At 50.0% G+C, this 25,488-nt stretch overlaps 2 protein-coding genes across 9 annotated transcripts; one reads left to right on the top strand and one right to left on the bottom strand.

Moving 5' to 3' along the window:
- Window positions 1–1,935: 1,935 nt before the first annotated feature.
- On the top strand, window positions 1,936–20,719 carry RMND5B (required for meiotic nuclear division 5 homolog B). 7 transcript variants are annotated; one of them, XM_047083331.1, is made up of 10 exons: window positions 1,936–2,210; window positions 7,552–7,702; window positions 16,182–16,327; window positions 16,463–16,603; window positions 17,112–17,212; window positions 17,395–17,561; window positions 18,452–18,617; window positions 19,779–19,881; window positions 19,983–20,137; window positions 20,224–20,719. In XM_047083331.1, the coding sequence occupies exons 2-10, from the start codon at window positions 7,564–7,566 to the stop codon at window positions 20,285–20,287; spliced, it is 1,182 nt and encodes a 393-aa protein (XP_046939287.1). In that variant the 5' UTR covers window positions 1,936–2,210; window positions 7,552–7,563; the 3' UTR covers window positions 20,288–20,719. The 7 variants fall into 7 exon arrangements, with proteins under 7 accessions (XP_046939287.1, XP_046939277.1, XP_046939268.1 ...); XM_047083321.1 differs by adding an exon at window positions 3,388–3,546 and having other exon boundaries at window positions 16,182–16,603; XM_047083312.1 differs by adding an exon at window positions 3,388–3,627 and having other exon boundaries at window positions 16,182–16,603.
- Window positions 20,720–21,549: 830 nt separating this feature from the next.
- NHP2 (NHP2 ribonucleoprotein) lies at window positions 21,550–25,342 on the bottom strand. Of its 2 annotated transcripts, XM_047083373.1 has the most exons (4): window positions 25,121–25,342; window positions 24,972–25,041; window positions 22,509–22,614; window positions 21,550–21,898 (listed from the first exon to the last, which is right to left on the bottom strand). In XM_047083373.1, the coding sequence occupies exons 1-4, from the start codon at window positions 25,278–25,280 to the stop codon at window positions 21,773–21,775; spliced, it is 462 nt and encodes a 153-aa protein (XP_046939329.1). In that variant the 5' UTR covers window positions 25,281–25,342; the 3' UTR covers window positions 21,550–21,772. The 2 variants fall into 2 exon arrangements, with proteins under 2 accessions (XP_046939329.1, XP_046939319.1); XM_047083363.1 differs by lacking the exon at window positions 21,550–21,898 and having other exon boundaries at window positions 21,907–22,614.
- Between the last annotated feature and the right edge of the window lie 146 nt (window positions 25,343–25,488).

The following is a 25,488-nucleotide window of genomic DNA, read 5'->3' as shown; positions in this document are numbered from 1 at the left end:
CTAGGAAACTAGCAAAAGATTAAACAGACTATTACTGAGTTAGTGGAGAACAGCTAGGTTTTTCTGCTTTGAAGCACTCCACCCCTCAAACAAAACGAAACAAAAGCCATAGTCCCAATGAGCACGACAAAATCATCCGTGCACTTTGAGAAGTAACCGACATGCAAGGAGAGCCACATGTGGAGTGGACAATGACAAACAGAGGTGAAATGGCCTGGGGTGTGAGAGTGTGTGTGAATGTGTGTGCGTGTGTGAAAGAGACAGAGGCAGAGACACAAAAAACGTGTGCTCGGGTGCGCGCGCGGGACATTCAAAGTCCTTGGAGAAGGCAGGTTTTGCTCCCGCCCACCTGGACTGTGAGGCAAGCAAAGGCTCCCCCAGAGGAAGTGAGGAAGCCTGGGGCGTTAGGGAAGGTCTGTGAGGTCCTGCTGACTTGGAGCGGCTTCAGCCCAGCCCGTGGCCCCAGGCAGGGTTCACCGAACTCTCCGCCCCCGCGGCCCCCAAGTTGGCCAGGACCACCCAGACTTAAGGTGCACAGACAAGGCTCTCCAGGATGCTCCGACGACGCTCCCGCGGGGGACTGTGGACTGCCCTCTTCCCTGTGTGTGTCATAAGGTTTTGGAGCTGCCTTTCCTCCTTCAGGAGTAGAGGATATTGGCTACCTCGGAGTATTTTTGAGCACTTACTGTGTCCCAAGAACGTGGTGTTGAGGATACAGCAGTGATGAGTCTAGAGTCCTTACTCCAAAGGACCTTTTATCCTAAAGGGTGTGTATGTGTTAGGGGCCGGAAGACAGAATAAACGAATAAACACACAAGACAATTTCAAGTCAAATGCTATAAAGAAAACACAACTGGATTGTGCAAACGCTATACAGAAAACAAGATTGCGCAAGAGCATTTGGGGGTGGGTGGAGGTGGGAAGGAGGCCTGGAGGGTTGGAGGGGAGGTTGCTCTGGAATGAGACTAGCCCCAAAAGGGAGCAGGAAATCACGGAAACAAGAGATAAGAGTCTTTTTTCTTGGGCTGTTTCTAGTCCAAATCCCTGAGGCCTGCGGAGGAAATGGGGAGTTTCTCTGCCCCTCCCCTGTGTAGGAAGGGGGTCTGGGGGGTATCGTGAATTCCGTCCTGGCCTAGGTCTCCTCTCCCTTCCTAACCCTTACCCTTCCTCCTTAGGGCCATTTTGCAACCCCCATCTCTCCCCCACCCCACTCCCCGCCCCTCAAGGGGGGCGTTCTCAGAGGGCAGCCAGACAGGGGCTGGGACCCCCGCCACCAGCAGAATCCTTCTGTTGAATACCCAGTGGGTATATCAAGTACAGGCTTAGGGGACCAGCGAGACTGGGCAGAAAAAAAAAATTTAAACATCGCTTGATGTTTCATAAAGAGCACCAAGGAACCACATCAGGAAAGTTTAACTCCTGTACCCCTAACATGCACTATGCTGTTCGGTATTGTCCTCCCTTTGAAGGAAGGCGAAAGGCAAGGAGCCGGGGAGGCACAGTTGTTCCGGGTTTGGGGCTTCCGAGAGCCGAGTTGGGCCGCTGGGACCCGGGTGGAGAAGTCGGGCCGACCAGGCACACGCAGCCCCGCCGGGGGGCAAGTGATCGGCACGATTCCTTCCTGCCGACTGGGAGGGTCGCAGCTCTGCAGGCGGTTGCGGGAGCCGGGTGAAGCCCAGAGGCGACCGCCGGACGGGTGGAGGCGCGGCTTCCGGCGGCAAGGCACCTCCTGCGGGCGACTCCACTCTTGGAGTGCGGGAGGGGAAAGCCCGGCGCTCCGGCCCAAAGCCGGGCTCCAGGGACGGCCACCCCTCCGCGAGGCCGCGAGTGGGCGGGCCCAGCCCAGCCCAGCAACCGCCGAGACTTCCGGTTCCGATGACAGAGGCGCCGGAAGCCAGGGCTCCGGCTGTGGGAAGAGGTGAGAACCGGCTGGCTTCCGGGCGGTGAGGTGCGGGCCCAGGACAAGGGGCGCCGGGCCGGCCAACGGGGGCGCGGGGGACGGGAGCTCCGCCGCGCTCCCAGGCTCTGGGCCTTCTCCGCAGCCCCTCAGGCGCCCGCCCCAGCCTGCCTGTGGGCTTGTTTTCTCCCCAGTCGTCGGCCCGGAGCAGCTGGAGTCCCACGGACTCACAGGACCCTGGAGGAGCCGCCTCTGCCAGGGGAGTCCCTCGAACTGAGAGGACCCGTTCTAGTGCGACCCGGCCGGGTCTGAGGTAACCCAAGGGGGCCAGACGGGGCTTTCAATCAGGGTCTTCTGAAGGATGAGTAGGAGTGTGCCAGTCATTTGCACGTTAATGCAGGCGAAATTCCTAGTAGGAGTTACAGCTTAGGAGTTGCAAATGGTGGGCTTTGTCCTCCAGTTTTGGCTGATGACGAAAGATTTGAAACTTCAGCTAGGGATGTATAATGAAGAGAAGGAACGGGGTGATAAGATAGGGTGTCTGGAGTGGGGGTGGAGCAGAAGGGTCAACATTAGATACTGTGATGTAGGAGAGCACCTCTGAAGAGATGATGTTGACATTGGACCCTGACAAGGAGCCAGTCATGGGAAGATTTGGGGGAAGAGTGTATCAGGCAGAGGGAACAGCCAGTCACAGGCCCTGAGACAGAAATAAACTCATTGTAGTCAAGGACAGAAAGGAGGCTGGTATGGTTGGAGTATGGGCAGTGAAGGGGAGAGTGGTAGCTGAGCAAGGAGGGGTGGTTGGAAGTCAGCTCACATAGAGCCTCGTGGGCCATAAAAAGGAGGTGGGAGGCACCTGGCTGGCTCAGAGGAGCATGTGACTCTTGATCTCAGGGTGGTGAATTCGAGCTCCGTGTTGGGTGTAGAGATTACTAAAAGAAATAAATAAACTAAAAAAAAAAGGAGGGGATTTTATTCTGAGTACAGTAGGGATCTGTTGGGTTTTAAGCAGAGGACTGGTGGGCAGGGTGGAGACTGGATAGAAGTGAGGGGTGCAGAAGTGTAAGAGTTGGGTCAATGGAAGCTGTCCAGTCCTAGGCATTTTTTTTAATGTTTATTTTTTTTATTTTTGAGAGAGAGAGTGAGTGAGCGGGGGAGGTGCAGAAAGAGGGGGTTCAGAGGATCTGAAGCAGGCTCTGCGATGTCAGCACAGAGCGAGATGTGGGGCTCGAACCCACAAACTGTGAGATCATGACCTGAACCAAAGTCAGACGCTCAATCCCGGTGCCCCAAGGCTGTCCAGTTCTGTGTCAAATGGCAAAGGGGACCTTTCTGTGTTTTGCATAAGCTTCCCTTCTTCCCTTTTGCCTCAGAAGGGGGCCCTTCTGTTTCAGGATGCTGAAGACTGACTGGGGACAAAACCCGTGCATGCCTTAGTGGGGATTTTAATACTTTATTCATGTGTCTTCCTGTCCACCCCCCTGCAGGTTCAAGCTCAGGTCCCCTAGCCCAACGGTTAGGAGATGGATGCGCCATTTAATCAGCAAGAATTCACTGAACAGCCACTGTGGACCAGGCCCTGGGCTGGGTGCTGAGGGGAGAAAGAGGACAAGATTGGCCTCCAGCCCTGAGCAGCTCACAGTCTAGTAGGAGACCTGTAAAGAGGCAGTTACTGTGCCACAGTGCTGAGGACTCAGAGGAGTGTGGAATGGGTGTCTTCCACAGAGGTTTGCGAACCAGAAGGAGACACCAGGGGGGATTTCGTCGAGGGCCTTGTGGGGAGCTGGTGATTAAACTGCTTCTTGCGGCCTCCATACAGAGGAGTGCACAGGGCACTCTGGACACAGGAGTAGCTTGTGCAAAGGAAGCGAATGTGTAACTACACATGGCTTGTGCGTCAAGCCAGGCAGTGTTGAGTCAAGGGGTGACAGGGTCTGATGTTTGAAGGGATCGTCCTAGTGGATCGTTTCTGTACATGTGAGACCTTGGGGAGGAGGGCTGGAAATGGACATGAAATTCCACTGGATTCATCATGAAGCTTGTCAAAGACAAACTCACACTCATCCATCCTAGTGCCTGGTGAACATGACCGACTGTGGTTGAGGCAGAGTGGCTCACCGTGGACACACTGAATTAGCCTCCTGGGCTTTTGGATAGAATACTTGCATGCAGTTCTGTTTTCCTGGCTTATTTATTTTATTTTAGATTTTATTGAGTTCATCAGACTCCTCAGTTCGTTACACATTTAACTGGTTCAGGCAGGGCCTCTATCTCTTTTGTATTTATTTATGTATTCCCTTTTATCCCCTTTCCTTCCTTCTCCCCCCACCCTCCGCCCACAGGAAACCACCCTGCTATGTTTAGTGTAAATCCTTTTATTTGCCTGTGTCCTTGGTTGTATGCACAGATTTTTAAAAAAAAATTTTTTTAATGTTTATTTGTTTTTTTTATTTTTAAAAAAAAAATTTTTTTTTTCAACATTTTTATTTATTTTTGGGACAGAGAGAGACAGAGCATGAACGGGGGAGGGGCAGAGAGAGAGGGAGACACAGAATCGGAAACAGGCTCCAGGCTCCGAGCCATCAGCCCAGAGCCTGACGCGGGGCTCGAACTCACGGACCGCGAGATCGTGACCTGGCTGAAGTCGGACGCTTAACCGACTGCGCCACCCAGGCGCCCCTAATGTTTATTTGTTTTTGAGAGAGACAGAGACAGAATGCAAGTGGGTTAGGGGCAGAGAGAGAGGGAGACACAATCTGAAGCAGGCTCCAGGCTCTGAGCTGTCAGCACAGAACCTGACGTGGGGCTCGAACTCACAAGCTGTGAGATCATGACCTGAGCCGAAGTCAGACGCTCAATGCTCAACCGACTCCGCCGCCCAGGCGTCCCCATAGATTTTTAATTTACATAAATGGTATTCTGCCTAGAGTTCCTTGTTTCTTTTTTCCCCTTCAGGGCTGTGTCTTTGGGATTTTATTGATGATCCTGTGAGTATCTCTGAGGTGGCTTCTAAATGCTAACCAGGTTTCCATAGATGCATCTCCCATATTTTACTTCCTTGACTTATCAGCGCCTCCCCCCTCCAATGCCTCTCCCCGTGGCTCCTAGATTGTCTTCCACTTCCTGCCACAACACACAGTGCTGGGGTGAAAATCCTTGTACCCAACTCCTCCCTCAGCTTTTTGATACAATTTCGAGATGTTGACTTGGGCTTCCCTTAGATAATCCTGGCCTCGGTTGGTGTCCCACAGGGTCAAACTTGTTTGACCTCGGTGAGGTTCTGACCTTTCTTGAGCTTGTTTTTGGTAGATTGTGATCCTAGTTGGTTCCCCAACTCTTGGCAAACATTCTTTTGTGGTGCCATCTTTCCTAGTTGATCATCTCACAGGCTGTGTGGTTGATTTTCTGTTGCTTGGTGTCATTAATCATTGCTGTGCACTCATTCCAGCCACAGATACTGGCTGCTTTCCTCTCCTGGTGAGATGGCGGCCTGTTTAAGCTGGTTTAAGTGTGATGCGAAGTGCTTCAGAGAAGGGCTCTGGAGCCAGACTGCCTGGCTTCACCTACCAGGTCCTCCCCTTTCTTAGCTTCATGACCTTGGGCAAGTTATGTAATCTTCTGTCATCTGTAAAATGGATCTAATAACTAGACCTACTTCATGGTGTTTTGATAAGAATTAAATCCGGGGCGCCTGGGTGGCTCAATCGCTTAAGTGTCTGACCCTTGATTTTGGCTCAGGTTATGATCTCATGGTTGGTTGTGAGATTGAGCCCTGTGTAGGGTTCTGGCTAACAGTGCAGAGGCTGCTTAGGATTCTCTCTCTCTGCCCCTGCCCCCCCTCAAAATAAATAAATAAACATAAAAAAAAAACTAAATTAGTTAATGCACGCAAAATCGTTAGAACAGTGCCTGACACATGTTAAGCCCCTATGAAACATTATTAGTAGGAGTAATAATAATTATTACTATTTCAGACAGGAGTCCCTGGTATATTTTGCCCATATGGCTCATATTCAGTTGTAGGGTATTTGCCCAGGGGGCATGAGGAGGGAGACATGACCTCTGTACATCACAATTATGATTACAAATTCTAGTGTGATGACATCAGCCATAAGGATAGAGGGCAAAACCACATCTCTAGGCCCTGGTTGCCATTTCCCCATCACTCATCCCTTGTCTGCAAAGGAGGGGGCTACAGGCTGGGCCAAGATGATGAGGCCAGGGCTGGCACTGCTGGTGTGAATGGGGAGTCTCGTGAAACTGGGAGCATCCCAACGGTCCCCTCAGCCATGGGATTCTTGTGTGTTACTCTGGACCCTTCTTTGAGAGAATGGACAGCTGGCTAGATTTGAACGTTCAAGAGAGCCCTTTCCTTTCAAATCCATTGGATGGAACGATAGGGAGGGAACTCTGTCACTGACATTTTGAGGACTATCCATGTGGTCAGCATCAAAAGCTGCTCTGGAATAGAGGGGAGTCGTGGGCCCAGGGTGGAAGGGACTGAGGAAGGCACCTTGGTGGTGGTATAAGAAAAGTCAGCTTTCTTTTAATGGTATAATGAGAAGGGAGGGAAGATGAGAGATGTTCTAGTCCAATGGGGGAGGCAGGCCCTCAAATACCTAGTTTACTCAAATATCTCACATTATCTGGTGATCCAAACTGAAATTGAAGGGGGCCATGTGGGAGTTGAGGGAGCCGAGCAGCAGTAAGCTAGGGATGGCTGCTGGAGGAGGTGATCTCTGAGCTGCCTCAGAAAGGATGAGCCAGCTTCTCAAGCAGTGACGGCTGAGGGCTAATAGCATACCCGGGAGCAGAAGCAGCACGGAGCCTGGAGGGAGCAAGGGTTCAGGCTGGTTGGACACAGGCTGCCTGTCTGTGGGTGAGCAACAAGGGCTGCTGAATATGCTTTGCTGAGGCAAAGCCCATCAGGCCCACGTGGTGGACAGTTGTTCCTTAGGCTGCATTTTCAGTTATCAGCCATTCGAGGACTGCCTTTGTGGCTTCTATCACTGTGGTATGTGGAAAACCAAGTCCACTAGCCAAAAAGAAGGCACTTATGATGAATATATAAAAATACATGAAATATGAAAATAGGCAGCATCTGTATGTATTTCTACTAGATAGTATTGTCTGCTGAAGGCTCTGGGAGTCCTGCTCTTTCTTCTGATTAAAAAGAGATGAACAAAGGGGCACCTGGGTGGCTCAGTCAGTTGAGTGGCTGACTTTGGCTTCAGGCCATGATCTTGCAGTCCGTGGGTTTGAGCCCCATGTCGGGGTCTATGCTGACAGCTCAGAGCCTGGAGCCTGTTGTGGATTCTCTGTGTGTGTGTGTGTCTCTCTCTCAAAAGTAAATAAACATTAAAAAAATTTAAAGAAAAAAAGATGAACAAGGATTATAGAATGAAAAGAGTTGAAAACAGTAATTTTGTCACCATGATTCAGAAAACCTGTCCTTATGCTTGCCTGGACCCCCCCACAGGGCCCCCTGGCTGGAGTGATGGGCGCTGTGGACTCCTATTTGAAGCTGGGAATTTCTGAGCATTGATAAATGACATGGGTGTGGCGAGGGGGATCTGGGAGCCCTCCCTACCACGCACCCCCCCCCCCCAACCCAGGTGGGGCCTGATGCAGCGGACCCCTTCTGCCCACAGGCAGAGGCCACCATGGAGCAGTGTGCGAGTGTGGAGAGAGAGGTGGACAAGGTCCTGCAGAAGTTTCTGACCTACGGGCAGCACTGTGAGCAGAGCCTGGAGGAGCTGCTACACTACGTGGGCCAGCTGCGGGCTGAGCTGGCCAATGCAGGTGGGTGTCCCCCGTGAGAGCCCCATGTCTGCCTCCGGGGGGAGCCTAGGAGACCCCAGGGGTGCTTGGTGACAGGCTTCTAGAAGGATGATGGTTTGTGGACGTCAGTACATGGATCCCTAGGCCTCCTTGAAGGATAATGGAAGTCATTCTGAGCTATTTCAAAAGTCCCAACAGAAGTTACTAATTTAGGGGTGCCTGGGTGGCTCAGTCAGTTAAGTGTCCAAATCTTGATTTCGGCTCAGGTCATGATCTCAGGGTCATGCGATCAGGCCATGTGTGGGGCTCCGTGCTGGGCGCAGAGCCTGTTTGATTCTCTCTGTCACTCTCTACCTCCCCCACTTGCTTTCTTCTTTCAAAAAAAAGACATTTTGGGGTAGTTTCAAATTTACAGAAAAGTTCCAGGAATAGTATAAAGAACTCATATACTCTTCATCCAAATTCACAAACTGTGGATACGATTGCCAGATTTGCTTTATCACTTCTCTTGCATACTCTTGCAACCATTTGAAAGTAAGTTGCAGATCTCAAACCACTTGGCCCCTAAACTTTCGGTGTGTATTTCCTAAGGTCAAGGGTATTCTTTTACATAAGTACAGTGTAATTATTAAAATCAATAAGTTAAATATTAATACAATATGATGGCCTAATCAATTCAGCTCATACTTTGATTTTATCATTGTCCCATGGTTTTCATAAAACCTTTTAAGTTTATTCCCCATTCCAGGATCATGCACTATATTGTTTCCCATGTCTAATCTTTGTTTTTTCTTTTTTAATTTTATGTTTTAATTTTATTAAATTTATTTATAAATCTATTTATAAATTTATTAAAATTTATTAATTAAATTTTAATTTAATGTTATTTATTTTTGAGAGAGAGAGAGAGAGAGACAAAGCACAAGTGGGAGAGGGGCAGAGAGAGAGGGAGATACAGAATCTGAAGCAGGCTCTAGGCCCTGAGCTGTCAGCACAGAGCCCGACAGGGGGCTTGAACCCACAAACCATGCAATCCATGACCTGAGCTGAAGTTGGACACTTATCCGACTGAGCCACCCAGGCACCCCATAATCTTTGGTTTTTTAAACCTGGGACATTTCTTTTACTTGGTCTTTGTCTTTCAGGACATTTGACATTTTTGAAGAATTAAGGCTAGGGGCACCTTGGTGGCTCAGTCGGTTAAGTTGTCTGTCCGACTTCGGCTCAGGTCATGATCTCGTGGTTCATGGGTTCAAGCCCCCCAACGGGCTCTGTACTGACAGCTCAGAGACTGGTGCCTGCTTCAGATTCTGTGTCTCCCTCTCTCTCTGCCCCTGCCCTGCTCTTGCTCTGTTTCTCTCTGTCTCTCAAAAATAATAAATGTTATAAAAAATTTTTTGAAACACTAAGGCTAATGGTCTTGCAGAATATCTCTTGGTTTGGACTTGTCTGCTGTTTCCTCCTTGGTCAGATTTTACATCTTGGGTAGCAGTACTTTAGAAGCAGTATGGTTCTCAGTGCATCATATCAGGAGGTACAAGGTGTCAGCTTGTTCCATGATTGGTGATGTGAACTTTGATTACTTGGTTAAGAAGGGTCTACCAGGTTCCCTCCCTCCCCTTACCCCCCTCTCCCTGTAAGGGTAATATTTCTCACCAGTTAATTAGTAAGAAATTTGAGGAGAGATGCTTTGAGACTGTGTCAATGTCCTGAGCTTTATCAAATGTCAGCCCACTAACTTTAGTGTCCATTGAGGTTTCTTGCCTTTAATTAGTTATTACAAAGCTGGTTGCAACATGGGTGACTTTTTCTGCTCTGTCGTTCCTTACATACATTTGAGTCTTGAACAACACAGATTTGAACTGTGAGGGTCCGCTTACATGCAGATTTGTTTTTCCATAAATACAGTACAGTACTATAAATATATTTCTTATTCTGTATGATTTTCTCAATGACATTTTCTTTTTCCTAGCTTTATTGTAAAAATACAGTACATAATACCTGACATACAAAATATGTGTCAATTGACTGTTTATGTTATTGGTAAGGCTTCCAGTTAACAGTAAGCTATTTGTAGTTAAGTTTTTGGGGAATCAAAAGTTAGGGCTGCCTGGCTGGTTCAGGGGATAGAGCATGCGACTGTTGATCTTGGAGTCATGACTTTGAGCCCCACATTGGGCACAGAGATTAATTAAATTTTTTTTAAAAAAATGGGCTAAATGGGCAAGGGGCATTAAGGAGGACACTTGTTGGAATGCGCACTGGGTGTTATATGTAAGTGGTGAATCACTAAATTCTATTCCTGGGGGAAAAAAAAAGAGATGGGGCACCTGGGTGGCTCAGTTGGTTGAGTGTCCAACTTCTGCTTGGGTCATGCTCTTGTGATTTGTAAGTTTGAGCCCCACATTGGGCTTGCTGCTATCAGTCCAGAGCCCACTTTAGATCCTCTGTCCCCCTCTGTCTGCCCACCCCCCACCTCAAAAATAAACATTAAGAAAAAGAAAAACTAAAAAAAAAAAAGCTAAAGCTATAAACCTTCAAATAAACTTTTAAAAAGGGGGGTGGGTGCCTGGGTGGCTCAGTCAGTTAAGCATCTGATTCTTGATCTTGGCTCAGGTCATGATCTCACAGTTTGTGAGTTTGAGCCCCACATTTGGCTCTGTGCTTATGGTGAGGAGCCTGCTTGGGATTCTCTCTCTCTCTTTCTCTCTCTCCCCCCACCCCCCCTCTCCTCCTCCTCCTCCTCCCCTGTCTCCCACTTGTGCACTCTGTCTCTCTAAAATACAAAATTAAATGGGGATCCTGGGTGGTTCAGTCAGTTAAGCGTCCAACTTCGGCTCAGGGCATGATCTTGCGGTCCATGAGTTCAAGCCCTTCATCAGGCTCTGTGCTGACAGCTTGGAGCCTGGGGCCTGATTCAGATTCTGTGTCTCCCTCTCTCTCTGCCCCTCCCCTGCTTGTGCTCTTTCTCTGTCTCAAAAATAAACATTAAAAAAATTTTTTTAATAAAAAATTAAAAATAAAAATTATACACAGATTTTTGACTGCATGGGGTGTGCACCTTTAAGTCCTGTGTTGCTCAAGGGTCCACTGTATTCATTGGCATTCAGCTTTCTTTTTCCCTTATTTATTTATTTATTTATTTATTTATTTATTAGCTCACACCTCATAGATTCTTATTTTATTCGATGGGCTATAATCCATTACTGTTACTATTTATTTTGATGCTTAAATTGTCTTAGATTTGACCAGAAGTCACCCAATTCCTATGTCCTTTTTTTTTAATTGAGCTGTAATTTAAGTTTCATTCTTTTTTTTTTTTTTAAACATTTTTTGTTTATTTTTTGAGAGAGAGACAGAGTGTGAACAGGGAGGAGCAGAAAGAGAAGGAGACACAGAATTCGAAGCAGGCTCCAGGCTCTGAGGTGTCAGCACAGAGCCTGACATGGGGCTCGAACTCACAAAACATGACATCATGACCTGAGCCAAAGTCAGACGCTTAACTGAGCCACTCAGGTGCCCCTTAAGTTTCATTCTTTTAAAGTGTGCCGTTCAGTGGTTGTTAGTGTATTTACACGGCTGTACCATCACTGCCACTATCTAATTTCAGAATTTTCATCACCCCAAAAACGAATCCTACCCACCAACAATCACTCCATTTCTCCCCTTCTTTCACATCCTGCAGCCACTTACCTACTTTGTCTCCATGGATTACCTATCCAAGATACTTCGTACAAATGCATTCCTACAGTATGTGGCCTTTATGTCTGGCTTCTTTCACTTAGCATAATGTTTTCAAGGCTCAGACATGTTACAGTATTATCAGTACTTGCATCTTTTTTTCTGTGCTGGGTCATGTGGTAACTCTCTGTTAACTTTTTGAGGAACTGGCAGACTGTTTTCCAAAGGTAGATGCAACATTTTGCCCTCCCACCAGCAATGTATGTGGGTTCAAATTTCCTCCTATCTTCATCAATACTTGTTTTTACCTGTTTTTTTGATTATGGCCATCCTAGTGAATATGAAGTGATATCTTACTGTGGTTTTGCTTTGCATTTCCCTACTGACTCATGATGCTGAGCATCTTTTCATGTGCTTCTTGAACATATATCTTCATTAGAGAAATGTCTACTTAATTGTTTCCCATTTTTAAATTGGCTCTCTTTATTGTTAAGTTGTACAAGTTCTTTATATATTCTTAAAAAAATTTTTTTTTATGTTTTTATTTTATTTTTGAGAGAGACAGAGTGTGAGTGGGGGGAGGGGCAGAGAGAGAAGCTAACACAGAATCCGAAGCAGGCTTCAGGCTCTGAGCTGTCAGTAGAGAGCCTGATGTGGGGCTCGAACTCACAAATGGTGAACCAAAGTCAGACACCCAACTGACTGAGCCATCCAGGTGCCCCTATATGTTAATAGTAGACTCTTACTCTTAGTGTATGTGTGTGTGTGTGTGTGTGTGTGTGTATGTGTATACATATATATATATATACATATATATATATATATATATATACATATATATATATATATATATATATATATATATTTAAGTTTATTCATTTATTTTGAGAAAGAGAGAGGGGGAGAGAGAATCCCAAGCAGGCCCCACACACTGTCATTGCAGAGCCCAACGCAGGGCTCAATCTCATGAACCATGAAATCATGACCTGAGCCTAAATCGAGAGTCTAAAGCTTAACTGACTGAGGGGCGCTTGGGTGGCTCAGTTGGTTGAGCGCCCAGCTTCGGCTCAGGTCATGATCTTGTGATTAACGAGTTCGAGCCCCACGTTGGGCTCTGTACTGACAGCTCAGAGCCTGGAGCCTGCTTTGGATTCTGTGTCTCCCTCTCTCTCTCCACACCGCCTTCCGCCCCACCCCCCCAATTGCACTCTGTCTCTGTCTCTCTCAAAAATAAACATAAAAAAAATTTAAAGCTTAACTGACTGAGCCACCCAGGCACTTGTCATGTCTTTTCCCTTTTTTGATAGTATCCTTTGAAGCATAAATTTTTTTTTTATGTTTATTTACTTTTGAGAGAGACAGAGACAGAGGGGGAGGGGCAGAGAGAGAGGGAGGCAAAATACAAAGCAGGCTCCAGGCTCTGAGCTGTCAGCACAGAGCCCAATGCAGGGCTCGAACCCATGAACTGTGAGGTCATGACCTGAGCCAAAGTCAGACACTTAACTGACTGAGCCACCCAGGTGCCTTGAAGCATAAAATTTAAAAAAAAATTTTTTTTAATGTTTTTATTTATTTTTGACAGAGAGAGAGAGAGAGAGAGAGAGAGACAGAGCATGAGTAGGGGAGGGGCAGAGAGAGAGGGAGACAGAATCTGAAGCAGGCTCCAGGCTCTGAGCTGTCAGCACAGAGCCTGACATGGGGCTAGAACTCCTGAACCATGAGATCATGACCTGAGCTGAAGTCTGATGCTTTACCGACTAAGCCACCCAGGCACCCCCGAAGCATAAAATTTTTTTTTAATATTTTTTTTTTTTAATTTTTTTTTTCAACGTTTATTTATTTTTGGGACAGAGAGAGACAGAGCATGAACGGGGGAGGGGCAGAGAGAGAGGGAGACACAGAATCGGAAACAGGCTCCAGGCTCTGAGCCATCAGCCCAGAGCCCGACGCGGGGCTCGAACTCACGGACCGTGAGATTGTGACCTGGCTGAAGTCGGACGCTTAACCGACTGCGCCACCCAGGCGCCCCAGCATAAAATTTTTAATATTGACAAAGTCTAGTTTATTTTTTTTTTGGGCTACACAATAAGATAGTTCCTGGAATCAGTAATTTCTTTCTACAAGGAGACTGGTTCTTTTGGTGGAAAATGGTAGTTGGAAAGCAAGATCTGGGTTGTTACTGAGGGGTTGTATCTGTTTTTTTAGCAGACAGATCTTTGTATGTTGCAGGCCATGGGTTTGTGCGGATACCTCTGATTTCAATCCAATATCCAGGGTTCTTCCTAGGCTTCCCCCATCCATAGCCAAATCTCTTTTCTGCATCCGTGAGAAGCCTGACTCCGAACAATATCAATAAATTTCTCATCTGCTTGATTTCTGTGGTACATAGAAAGTATTTTCAGAATTGCTACACTAGTAGCACTGAGAAAAACAAATGTATAGAGTTTGTTTCCTTTTTATCTTTTTTTTTTTTTTTTTTTTTTTTTTTAAAGAAAGCACGCACATGGAAAAAGACTAAGGTCAGAAAAGCTTACAGTGAAAAGTGAGTCTCCCTTTCACCCTTGATTCCCAGTGTCTGTGTGCTTCTCTCCCAAGTCAAGCCCTGTCCCTGGTTTCTCAGGTGCCCTTCTAGACAGCATCTGGGTGCCTATATAGGTGGCATGTGTGTCTATTCCCCCCCCCCTTTTTTTTTCCAAACGCAAAAAGGGTAGAATAAAGTACATGCTTTCCTGTACCTTGCTTTCCTAGTTTGTCTTGGGGAATGTTCTGTATTTTTTTTTTCCTTTTTTTTCAAGGGTTTTTTTTTTTTTTATTATTTATTTTTGGGACAGAGAGAGACAGAGCATGAACGGGGGAGGGGCAGAGAGAGAGGGAGACACAGAATCGGAAACAGTCTCCAGGCTCTGAGCCATCAGCCCAGAGCCTGACGCGGGGCTCGAACTCACGGACCGCGAAATCGTGACCTGGCTGAAGTCGGATGCTTAACCGACTGCGCCACCCAGGCGCCCCTGTTCTGTATTAGTACATAGTATTCTGCCTCATCCTTGTACCTTTTGGCTTCCCATTCCATCATATGGTTGTGCCGTGCTATAACAAATGCCCTTGACTTTGATGGCATGTTAACTGTGTGCAGTACAATGGTTTCCTTCTGTGGGTCTGAAACTCTTGTACACTGTGCTGTTGGTTAACAGATGGTGATGGCTGCCGTAGCGTCTTTACACGGAGACTGTGTTTTCTCAGATGGGGATTTGTCAGGGCTCGTAGTTGTCCGTGGGTCCTTGGGCAGGGAAGATTTGGGGATTTCAGGTTAAAAGGCTTTGGTTTCGGGGCACCTTGCTGGCTCAGTTGGTAGAGCATGTGACTCTCGATCTTGGGATTGTGAGTTCAAGCCCCACGTTGGGCCTAGAGCTTACTTTAAAAAAAACACAAAAAGGGTTTGGTTTCCTGAAAGCTGTTGCTTTGTCCTAACAGGAATGTGGCCAGGGAATGTGCAGAGTGTGGCCCTCTGTGACCTGAATGGAGCAGAATATGAGAGATGAGTGGCAAGCTGGGGTTGGGGCAGGTGGCACTGATGTCAGAGTGGAATGCAGTCCTGCCCCATCTCCCCAGCATAGGAGGGTGGCCCATCCACTGCCTCCTGTCTGTATTTGTCAGGATACATTCAGTTACAGGTGACAACCCTGGGGGTGCTGGGGTGGCTCAGTGGGTGGAGGGTCCGACTCTTGACTTTGGCTCAGGTCATGATCTCACGGTTTGTGAGTTTGAGCTACTCATCGGGCAGTGCGGAGCTTGCTTGGGATTTTATCCCCTCTCTCTCTGTCCCTTCCCTGCTCACACACACACTGTCTCTCTCAAAAACAAATAGAAACCAAAAACAAGTGACAGAAACTCAGCTCAGACCAGCTTAAACCAACAGGTGGGGGTCGGGAAGACTGGATTTATGGACTCGGGTCACTGAAATGTCCAGGCTCAGCTGCGTCCAGGTGCTCACGTGATCCCCTCAGTGTATGCTGGCTTCATACTCGGAGCACTGCTCCCCTGAGGTGGTCACAGTGCTCCAGAAACTCCAGTTCCCATCGTGATTGTTCAGCATCTTAGCAGAATGCATCTCTCTTCCAGGGCGTCTGGTCTTGGAGTTGAGACACTCCCTGACCTTCTTGGGTCATGTTTCTTTCCCTGACCCAAGGTGCTGCTGCCTAAAGAAGGCGCATTGATGCTGGGCTGGAAGAGGGGCCTGAAAACCATTGCAGGCCTGGGGGCGTGAGCCAGAAATATCCTTGAGCTTCCCTGGCAGTATCCTCTGGGTTGATAAAAGGCACAAACACAGGGATAGTGCCTTGTTGTTCAAAGCCTTCTCACATGTGGTATCTTACACAAGACCGTAAAGAGCCCTCAGGTGTGGTGGTGGTTTTATATCTGTCTTTGCTGTCGCCTGGCAAGCTCCTGCCTCAGCTTCCTCACCTACAGGATGGGATATTCATAGTGCCCACTGCAGAGCACGGTGGTGAGGATTAAATGAGCTAAAATTAAGGGCTTACCCACAGGAAGTCCCAAATCATCTACATTTCACAGCAGCGTACAGGGCCGGCATTGTCACACCATTTTACAGGTGAGGAAATGAACCAAGAGATGAACCCACTTGGCCCACTTGACCAGCTCCAAGGCATGCAGTTACAAAGTGGCAGGACGTGGGACAGAAGCTGAGATCTTTACTCGGGAGTTCAGGGCTTCCTCCTGGGCCTCCAGGCTGGTGTTTAGAGGAAGCAGGGACAAGGTGTGCTCCTCTGTGTCCTGCCTCACTGCCGGTGTTTCCCTGCAGCCCTCCAGGGGACCCCTCTCTCTGCCACCCTCTCCCTGGTGATGTCCCAGTGCTGCCGGAAGATCAAAGACACCGTGCAGAAACTGGCTTCGGACCACAAGGACATTCACAGCAGCGTCTCTCGAGTGGGCAAAGCCATCGACAGGGTGAGCCTGCGGGCATCCCTGGGCTGGGGGTGGGGATGCCCTGGAGCTAGTGTGTCGGGCTCGGTGGGAGGTGGGAAAGTGAGCGTGAGCAGCACAGATGCTGAGTCACAGAGCCCTGTCTCTTGTCCTCGTCAGAACTTTGACTCTGAGATCTGTGGTGTCGTCTCCGACGCAGTGTGGGACTCACGGGAGAAGCAGCAGCAGATCCTACAGATGGCCATCGTGGAGCACCTGTACCAGCAGGGCATGCTCAGTGTTGCCGAGGAGCTGTGCCAGGTAACGGCCTGGCCCGGACGGTGCTGGCAGCTGCCCATTCTGCTCCCGCTTGATAATTGTCTTTATGTCAGGTTCCTGTTATTCTTTACAGAAGTTCGTTTTAGAAAGGAAATCATTTCCCCTGCCTAAATAGAAGGTAGCTCTAAACATATATATGATGGAAAGTGAAGTCATGAAGTCAGAACTTCTAGCTATGGTTGCCTGCCAGGGTTCTGAGTTGAGGCCCAATAGCCCTTTCTTAAATAGGCAGGTTAGTGAAACGACAAAGTAGCACTTGTTAGGTGTTAAAAACACACAGTAAAAGTAAAGGATGCTTTCCCTAATGTAATCAAGAGGACAGAAGAGGAACAATGCTCTCACCATGCTATTCCACGCAGGTCTCAGACCCTGGGGCTGGGGCGGGTGTGTAGTCTGCGCCCTGGGAGGCCAGCATGTAACACTCAGCCTTATAGAACTGAAATGTTCTGAACTGAATGTCCAGCAATGGGACTGCGCTCTCCCCCCACAGGAATCCACCCTGAATGTGGACTTGGACTTTAAGCAACCTTTCCTGGAGCTGAATCGAATCCTAGAAGCTCTGCACGAACAAGACCTAGGGCCGGCGTTGGAGTAAGTTAGTCCTCAGATGGGCCAGAGGGGCACAGGGCATGTCTGTGGTCTCCGTGTCACCCAGTGTACTTGACATGACTCCAGCCCTGTGTCATGGGCCTCACTTAGGCTTTTGAAGCCCACCTCAGTCCCAGCTCTCCCAGGACCCCTCTCAATACCCCACCGGCTCCCTTTTTTCCCAGGTGGGCCATCTCCCACAGGCAGCGCCTGCTCGAGCTCAACAGTTCCCTGGAGTTCAAGCTGCACCGACTGCACTTCATCCGGCTCCTGGCGAGCGGCCCCGAGAAGCAGCTAGAGGCCCTCAGCTATGCCCGGCACTTTCAGCCATTTGCACGGCTGCACCAGCGAGGTACGCGCTCAGGGTGCCAGGGTGGGTGCTGCTGGACCCCAGCAGGTGTCAGCATGGGTCAGGCTGTTGGGCTGCTGGTCCCTGCCCCACCTGAGGGGCTGCATGTAACCAGGATGCCGTTCCCCAGCGTGAGAACTCTGACCGCTCCCTCACTGTCTCCAAGGTGAACTCCGAACTCAAGGCTCTTCCTCTGCATCTGCCTCTGCCATCATCTCAGACCACTCTGGTCCCTGACACCTGCTCTGTGCCACACCCACACTCAGCAGGACGGGCCTGTGTGTGCCCGGGACACGCACGCCCTCATGCTGCCTGGCCTCAATACAGGCCTCCCACCTAGGAGAATCCCACTCCTTCCCGGCATGTCCTCCACAGCTTTCTTCATGAACCTTCTGTCACACCAGCGTTTCCACACCTTAGTCATTTGAGCCTCACTTTCCAGATGTTCCCTGCTAGTAACCACCCCTACCATTGGTCCCTTTTTTCTTTAGCTCTGTTTCTATCTACTTATCACCTCACATTTTATTTGTGAAATTATGAAAACCAGGCACTGTTAATAAATCTAGATACCACCTGGAAGTTTTTTTAACAGGGAGAGTAGCTAGTGTTGGGGTAAGAGAAACGTGAGGGAGACTCCCTCTTCATCGTGCACTTGAAAGGATGGGCAGCGAAGTCACACTCTCCTGATTGCCTTTCGAGGATGCTTCTTTGCCCCACACATGAAGAGGCTCCGCCTCCACATGGGACTTTAGGGAAAACTGGTTTTGCCCGAGGGCATCTCATCGCCCACTCAGCCTGTTCAGGGCCCTGGGCACTGCTCTCCAGCCCGTGCACCCAGATCTGTGCCCTGCTCCCCAGCCCGTGCACCAACCTGTGCCCTGCTCACCTTGCAGAAATCCAGGTGATGATGGGCAGTCTGGTGTACCTGCGGCTGGGCTTGGAGAAGTCGCCCTACTGCCACCTTCTGGACAACAGCCACTGGGCAGAGATCTGCGAGACCTTTACCCGGGATGCCTGTTCCCTGCTGGGGCTCTCGGTGGAGTCGCCCCTCAGCGTCAGGTACAGGCAGCCCTGTGGGGGCAGCGCCAGCGGGAGGGTTTCCAGGGAAACAGTTTGCCGAGGCCAGTCATGTGCCAGGGATGGTGCTTGGTTCTCTCAAACCTAAACTGGCTCTTTCAGTCATTCCTCCAGGTAGGAGTTACCTGTTCTTACAGGTGGAGAAGCTGAGATCAGGAAGAGTTGTGGCCTGATGTCACTGCAAGGTCAGGGGCAGGGTCAACGTTCCCCTTCTGTAAGGTCTCACCCCTGAATTATCACAAGACCCCCTGCAGCCTGTCCTCTCAACCTCATATCTCAAACCACGTCCCTTCAGGGAGATTTGAAAGTGGCTGAGTAACATGTATTGAGACTTTTCCCTTGGAAGACTCCTTTACAGTAATGTTCTCATGACTCCCCAAGGTCGTGAGTTGCAGGTGGATATCCTCATTTTACAGATGAGAAAACACACAGGCTCGACGCACAAATGAACTTGCCCAGGGCCTCACAGACCCCAGAACCCCAGACTGTACCACGACGGATAGCGTCACGGTGCCATTTTATTTAGACTGGTTGTGGAGTCTCCTACCCCTCCCCTCCCCTCCCCAGGGTGAAGGATTCACGTTACAGAACAGTGTTTCCCAGCAGGGACACCAGTGGCACTTCCGGATGGTTCTGTAGTGCACGATTTCCCTGAGCATCATAGGTATTTAGCACCCAAGGCGCCAGCCAGTCGACTCCCTGCCCCTGCCTGAGTCACTGTGAGATCTGAGTCTTCCCCCCGTTTCCAAGTGATGACAACCATGTAGACAACCAGTCAGAGGTGCATTATGACAACAGAGCAGGGGAGACAGGCAGGCTGGGGCCCCTGCAAACCGATCACTGTCCCTAACACAGCAATGACATTCCAGTAGTTGGACGAGCAGGGATCTGCCCCCTAGATCTTCCTTTTGTCTCTCCCATAGGTTCGCAAACTCAGGGGTGCGTTAGAATGATCCTAGAGTTGGACACACATTAACCACACGTGGCACTTTATGAGCGACTGGCGCGATTTTCAAGGACCAATCTGACCATGTGCCACTTTAGAACCCTGTCCCAGGACACAAGCCAACAACAGTGTGCTGGTGCCTTTGTCTGCTGGGTCCTTGGTCTGGGCCACTGCAGCCCCTGCTCTTTGTTCTGCAGCTTTGCCTCTGGTTGTGTGGCGCTGCCGGTGCTGATGAACATCAAGGCCGTGATTGAGCAGCGGCAGTGCACGGGGGTCTGGAGTCACAAGGATGAGTTACCGGTGAGGCCTGGCGGGGGGGAGGTGTGGGCTGGCGGCAGCACCAGGAAGGGCAGCCGTGGCCAGAAGTGGGGCTCACCCCTCTGTGGTGCCCCCACCCCCAGATTGAGATCGAACTGGGCATGAAGTGCTGGTACCACTCGGTGTTTGCCTGCCCCATCCTACGGCAGCAGACGTCAGATTCCAACCCTCCCATCAAGCTCATCTGCGGCCACGTGATCTCTCGAGATGCGCTCAACAAGCTCATTAACGGTGGAAAGTAAGTTCCCCGGGTTCTACTCCACCTCTGTTTTGCTCTCCTGCTGGCCAGCCCCCGAGATACTCTTTGTTCTCCTCCCTTTGCAGGCTCAAGTGTCCCTACTGTCCCATGGAGCAGAACCCAGCTGACGGGAAACGCATCATATTCTGATACCCGCCTGGGAGGAACTTTGTCAGAAGGGGCTTTTCACCCTTGAGCCTTGGTCTTGTCTACGAGGGGGTAGCTGCTGTCTGTGGATTGTGGTTCACTTCAGCGCAAATGGCCAAGTGCCACTCCAGGCAGAGGCCAAGAAGGGAGATGAACCAGTTTGTGCCAGGCAGCTGGCTCCTTGGCCATGAGGGTAGGTAGACACTGGCCTCTGCACCCCTGCCGTTTCCCTATCTGTATCTGCCACTGACTTAGTCACAACCAACAGAGAGGCAGAGGACTTGGCAGGCAACATGGACATCTTCCCAGTCCTGGCGTCCTATCCCCAGCCGGGTCGCTGATGGCTACACCCATGCTGTATCTGCTCCTCCAGTGGTACAGCCTCACAACTGTATGTATCCACTTCCCACTGTAAATAGTCAGGTTTGAACTGAATGCCGTGGTTTTATAACTGAGCAAATATATTCACAGGCCTTCTCCTTACTTCACCGACAAGGAATCACTGCACGCCCACTGTACCCAGAGAGAACCCACTTTACATCCCTGACTGGGTGCAAGGGCCCGGTGATGTCAGACCCCAGGCAAGATGCTTTTACACAAACATGTATAAAGTCTTTTCCTCTCCTTACTAGGAAGCAGTGCGAGGGGAGTTAGGAAGACAAACTGAGTTGACTTACGGGGCTCACAGCTTGTAAAGGAGAGAGCTCAGAATTTAAACCAGATCCGACCCTCAGTCTCAAGCTCTTTTCAGTTTACCCCAGGGCACATGGAGCTTGGTCACTGTGTGTACCCACGGAGCCCTGTGCTGGGCCTTAGAGAGCAGGAAGGCACCCTAAGTCTGAAATGTCTGAAGGGACTGGGTTACCGGGGTCATTGTGCCAAGTAGGAACGGTGGCCCAGGGTTTTGTTTCTAGCTTCATATCCCTCTTTCACATTTGCTGTGCACGTGGGTAAATGGTTTCCATACATTTCCCAGTGGCATTTCAGGCTCGTAGGGGCAGGGAAAGGAAGAAAGGAATGGGGGTGTGCCCAGCGCAGGGGCTGCAGGCTCTGGGCATGGGGTTGGCTGCAGTGGCCTCATCCTGAGGCCACCTACCATGGCCATGGGAGGGCCCAGACTCAGCCTGGGTCTGGCAGCAGCCTGGGACACCCTGTAAGTCCTTCGGGTTGTCTGCCAAGAATGGCTGCTTCTACTCCCTCCTGCCCACCACCTCCTTGGCCCAGCAGCACCTGCCGCTGAAAAAAACACCCACAGACTCACCACCTTTTAGTCTTAGCATTTACTTCCCCCACACTATACCCTCGGAGTAGTCTTCACCAATGCTCAATGGAACATTCCGGCTATGCCTTCACAAAAGAGCCGGCGGAGCTGCCCGGGAAGAAGACATGCTGCAGGGGACCAGGGCGATGCACAGACACAGGCCGCAGGAGGACAACCAGCTGGCCCACTGCCAGACCAACCACTTCCGGAGCAAGTGCCTGAGTCCTTCACATGGGTGGGGGCAGGGCCTGCACCTCCTCCAGGCACTCGTCATAAGCCTCCTGGTACTCCTCGTGGGGCTTGACCATGATCACGCAGGTGGGGCGCTTGGAGCCTGCGGCTGCCCCCAGGTCCTGTGGAGCAGGGGAAAAAAGGCTGCAAGACCCATGACCTGCTGGCCTCATCCGGCCCACAGACAAGTGCCGTGTGGTCTGCATGACACCATCATTTCAACTCTGCCAACTTTCGAGTCAGGTCCAGCAACACTGGGCCTACACTGCCACACAGCAAGCACAAATGGGCTCCGGCCCAGCAGAGGCTATCTCCTTAGGCCGGACCTGTGTTCTCCTGGTCCCTGCCAACCTCCTCTCTGGGCCATGGCCCCTGTATAAGGATAAGGCCAGCTGCACAAGCCCCTTGAATGCCCACTCCTCCCCAAGCACAGCAGCCGCCTAACGGGACTAACACAAGCACTCCATCTTGGTCAACAGCACATCCACACACACCTCCTTTTCCATTCCCATGGTCCACGAGGGCAAGGATTCCCAGCTCACAAGAAGGAAAGTGAAGTGCAAAGCGCCAACGTGCAGTCCCTCAACCGGGAGCCGGTAGCGCCAAGGATCCATTCCGGTCTGCCTCCAAAGCCTGCGTTCTTTCCCACTGTGGCCTGCTCCCACAGACCTGATCCCACACCCGCTGTTCCAGTGCTGACCAAGACCGGGGCGAGGGTCGTGTGCTCCTTACCGTCTTGGAGGGGATATAGACGTAGGGCAAATTCCGGTCCTCGCACATAACTGGGAGATGGCAGTATACCTCAATGGGCAATGTGTCTCCTGCCAAAACCATGATCCTGAAATGAGAGAAACCCTCATTTCTAACTTGCTCAGTCCAGCTTTCAGTCAAAAGTGCCTCTGTCCAGAGACCAGTAAGATGGACCTTGCTCTCAAGGACCCCAGTTATTAATGTGGATCTCCCACCTCCTGAAAGTACGCGCAAATTTGTGTTTGATGATCACCTTCCTCTGGGGAGGTGATCCCTAGTTCTCGGCAAATTAAGTAAATGCCACGAAGTGTGACAAGTGGGATCCCACTGGGACAGGTGAGGTATGGTAGTGATCCCAAGGAGTAAGCTCAGTTCTTGAAGAGTCAAGAAAGGAATCAGGATGGGGCGCCTGGGTGGCTGGCTCAGTTGGTTAAATGTCTTGACTTGATTTCAGCTCAGATCGTGATCTCACTGTTTGTGAGTTTGAGCCCCATGTCAGGCTCTATGCTGGCGCAGAGCCTGCTTGGGATTCTCTCTCCCTCTCTGCCCCTGCCCTATCCACGTTCTCTCTCAAACAACTAAACAAACTGAGGAAAAAAAAAAAAAAAATCAGGAGGGGACAATGGATCAGAAAGCTGGCACCTTCTTAGGGGTCAGGCAGTCCATGGAGGGGCTGGGTACAGGGAAAGCATTTAAGACTGAGAATCAGAATGGCACCACATACCCAGGAGCTGGCTGGCGGGGGCCTGGGATGGGCCTTTGGAATCTAGGATAGGGTAGACAAGAAGGCTAGAGAGATTAGTAGGGGCCATATCCAAAGGCCTTGAGGGCTGGGCTGAGAAGCATTCGCTCAGTCCCAAGAGTGACCAGAACTAATGAAGGCTTGCCAGAGAACCCTCAGGTAGGATACCTCTGGCAAGACGTCAGGCCTCTGGGGCAAGGAAGAGTGTTTCTCCAGGGAGTGACAGGCAAACATAAGGGAAGAGCTCTTGGTTCAAAGTATTGGGCACGCTCTCCTCTAGTTTTTCTTTGGTCTTCTGGGCTCTCCTCTGCACACCTCTTCCTCTGAGTGGCCTTTAAGTGCTGGGGCTTCTCACAGCCTGATCCTTGGCTGCCCTCTCAGTACCTTCTCTCTGGGTGACCCCAGGCACTGCCATGGCCTCACTGCCATGTGCATACAACTCCCAAATCTGTTTTCTCCTGCCTGGCCTCTCCCTTCCAAGCTCCGAATCTATACAGCCACCTGCCAACTTGACAGTTCTGCTGGGGGGGGGGGGGGGTATAGGAGGAGGCAGGTCATGTGTCTAAAACAAAACTCATGATCTTCCCTCTTCAGCTGGAATCCATACCTCCTCATTGCATGTCCGAAAGTCCTCTCAGATCCATCCACTTTACTTCTATTTCAGCCACCACTAACCTCATCAAAATCACCCCCACCTCCTCTAGACTACAGCAGTCTCCTATCTCAATTTCCTTGTGTACTCTTGCGCCCCTGATCCTTTCCAGAGTTGCCAGAAAAATCCTAAGGGTAAACAATTCTGTCACTCCCTGGCTTTTAACCCTCAGTGGCCTGCAAAGCTGAGTATGAAAACTAAACTTAACACAGCTTACAAAGCCCCATGAGAAGGTAATACTTCTGTCCTCCACTATCTTCTCTCCTATTGTGGCACCCAGTATCTTCTGGCAGAACCCCTGCCCTCTTGGTCAGACTTCCCACTGGGCATCAAATAATCCCAGGACTGTTTATCTCTTGAGCACCAACAATGTACCATATACTTCTAGGGATAAAGCAATGAGAGGCTTTATCCTGTTTTCAAAGAGCTTACTGTCTGACCTGAATGGGAGATCCTGGGAATAAGTAAGTTTCAGATTCTGACAGATGCCAAAAAAGTAATGAAGTCATTCTCACTACACCCTGTATACTTCTTCAGTTATCTCGGAACTTTTAATTTTATGTGTATTTGATTAAAGACAGTCTCCCCATAGCACAGTGCCCGAAAAAGAATATAGACAATAGTCTATGAGTGAATGAAGCTGGTGTCTACTCTAAGTGAGTAGGCTTATACCATTCACTTCCCCAGTACTCACTTTCCCAGTGGTGTTACTTTTGCGCTCTTGTAAGTGATGTGATGTACCCACTAGCTGTATTGAAGGGAAGTCACGGGCTGCTGATTATTTTCCGTATGTGGGGCTGAATCCGATCAGTTTTTTTTTTTTTTTTTATGTTTAGAGAGAGGGAGAGAAAATCAACACGCAGGCTCCACGGTGTCAGCACAGAGCCTGATATGAGGCTCAATCTTACCAACTGAGGTTCAACCGACTGAACCATCCAGCGCCCTCCCCCGCTTTCAGCCGACTTTTCTCAAACACCTACTTAGTAGAGATACCTGTTATCGTTCAGAAATGCAAAAATCCAGCGGCGGCGGGGGGGAGGGGGGTCCTTACCCTTTCTCGCCTTTGTTGATAAATTTCTGAACTTCCTTCACCCCGCGCCGAATCTGCTTCTGCTTCACAGCTGCAACGACAGAAGAGTCAGTGTGGGGGTCTCGGCCCACCACCCGCGCCACCACCGGCCACCGCGGCGGCTGCAGCACCTTTCTTGATGCATTTGTAGAGCTTCCGCGTGAGACGGCGAGAAGCCAGGGGCTGCGCGATGGGGTTCAGATTCACTAGCAGCTCGTGGTAAGTGCGCTCCCCGAGGCAAGCCTCCGCCTGAGCCTCCGGCCCGTCTGGATCTGCCTTTATTTTGGTCATCGCAGCAGCAGCTGCTGCAACCGGGCCCGCAGCAGGCGAATCCACGCGGCCCGAGCCTCAGGAATCACTTCCGGGTCACCCCGTTCTGCGTAAGCCTGTCATACACCCCAGCCAATCGGGCACCCCAGCCAATCGGGAAATGAAGTCTCTGACTCAGACCAATCGTTGACGCTCAGACCCTTAAATACAGGCCAAACGGGGCGGAGTC

The sequence above is a fragment of the Lynx rufus genome, unplaced genomic scaffold (assembly GCF_022079265.1).
Source record: "Lynx rufus isolate CCGP_SWC_20201006 ecotype Redwood Valley unplaced genomic scaffold, mLynRuf1.p SCAF_1, whole genome shotgun sequence".
Taxonomy (NCBI): Eukaryota; Metazoa; Chordata; class Mammalia; order Carnivora; family Felidae; genus Lynx; species Lynx rufus.
The sequence above is the reverse complement of the archived record's forward strand: the minus strand, read 5'-3'. Positions and strand labels throughout refer to the sequence as shown.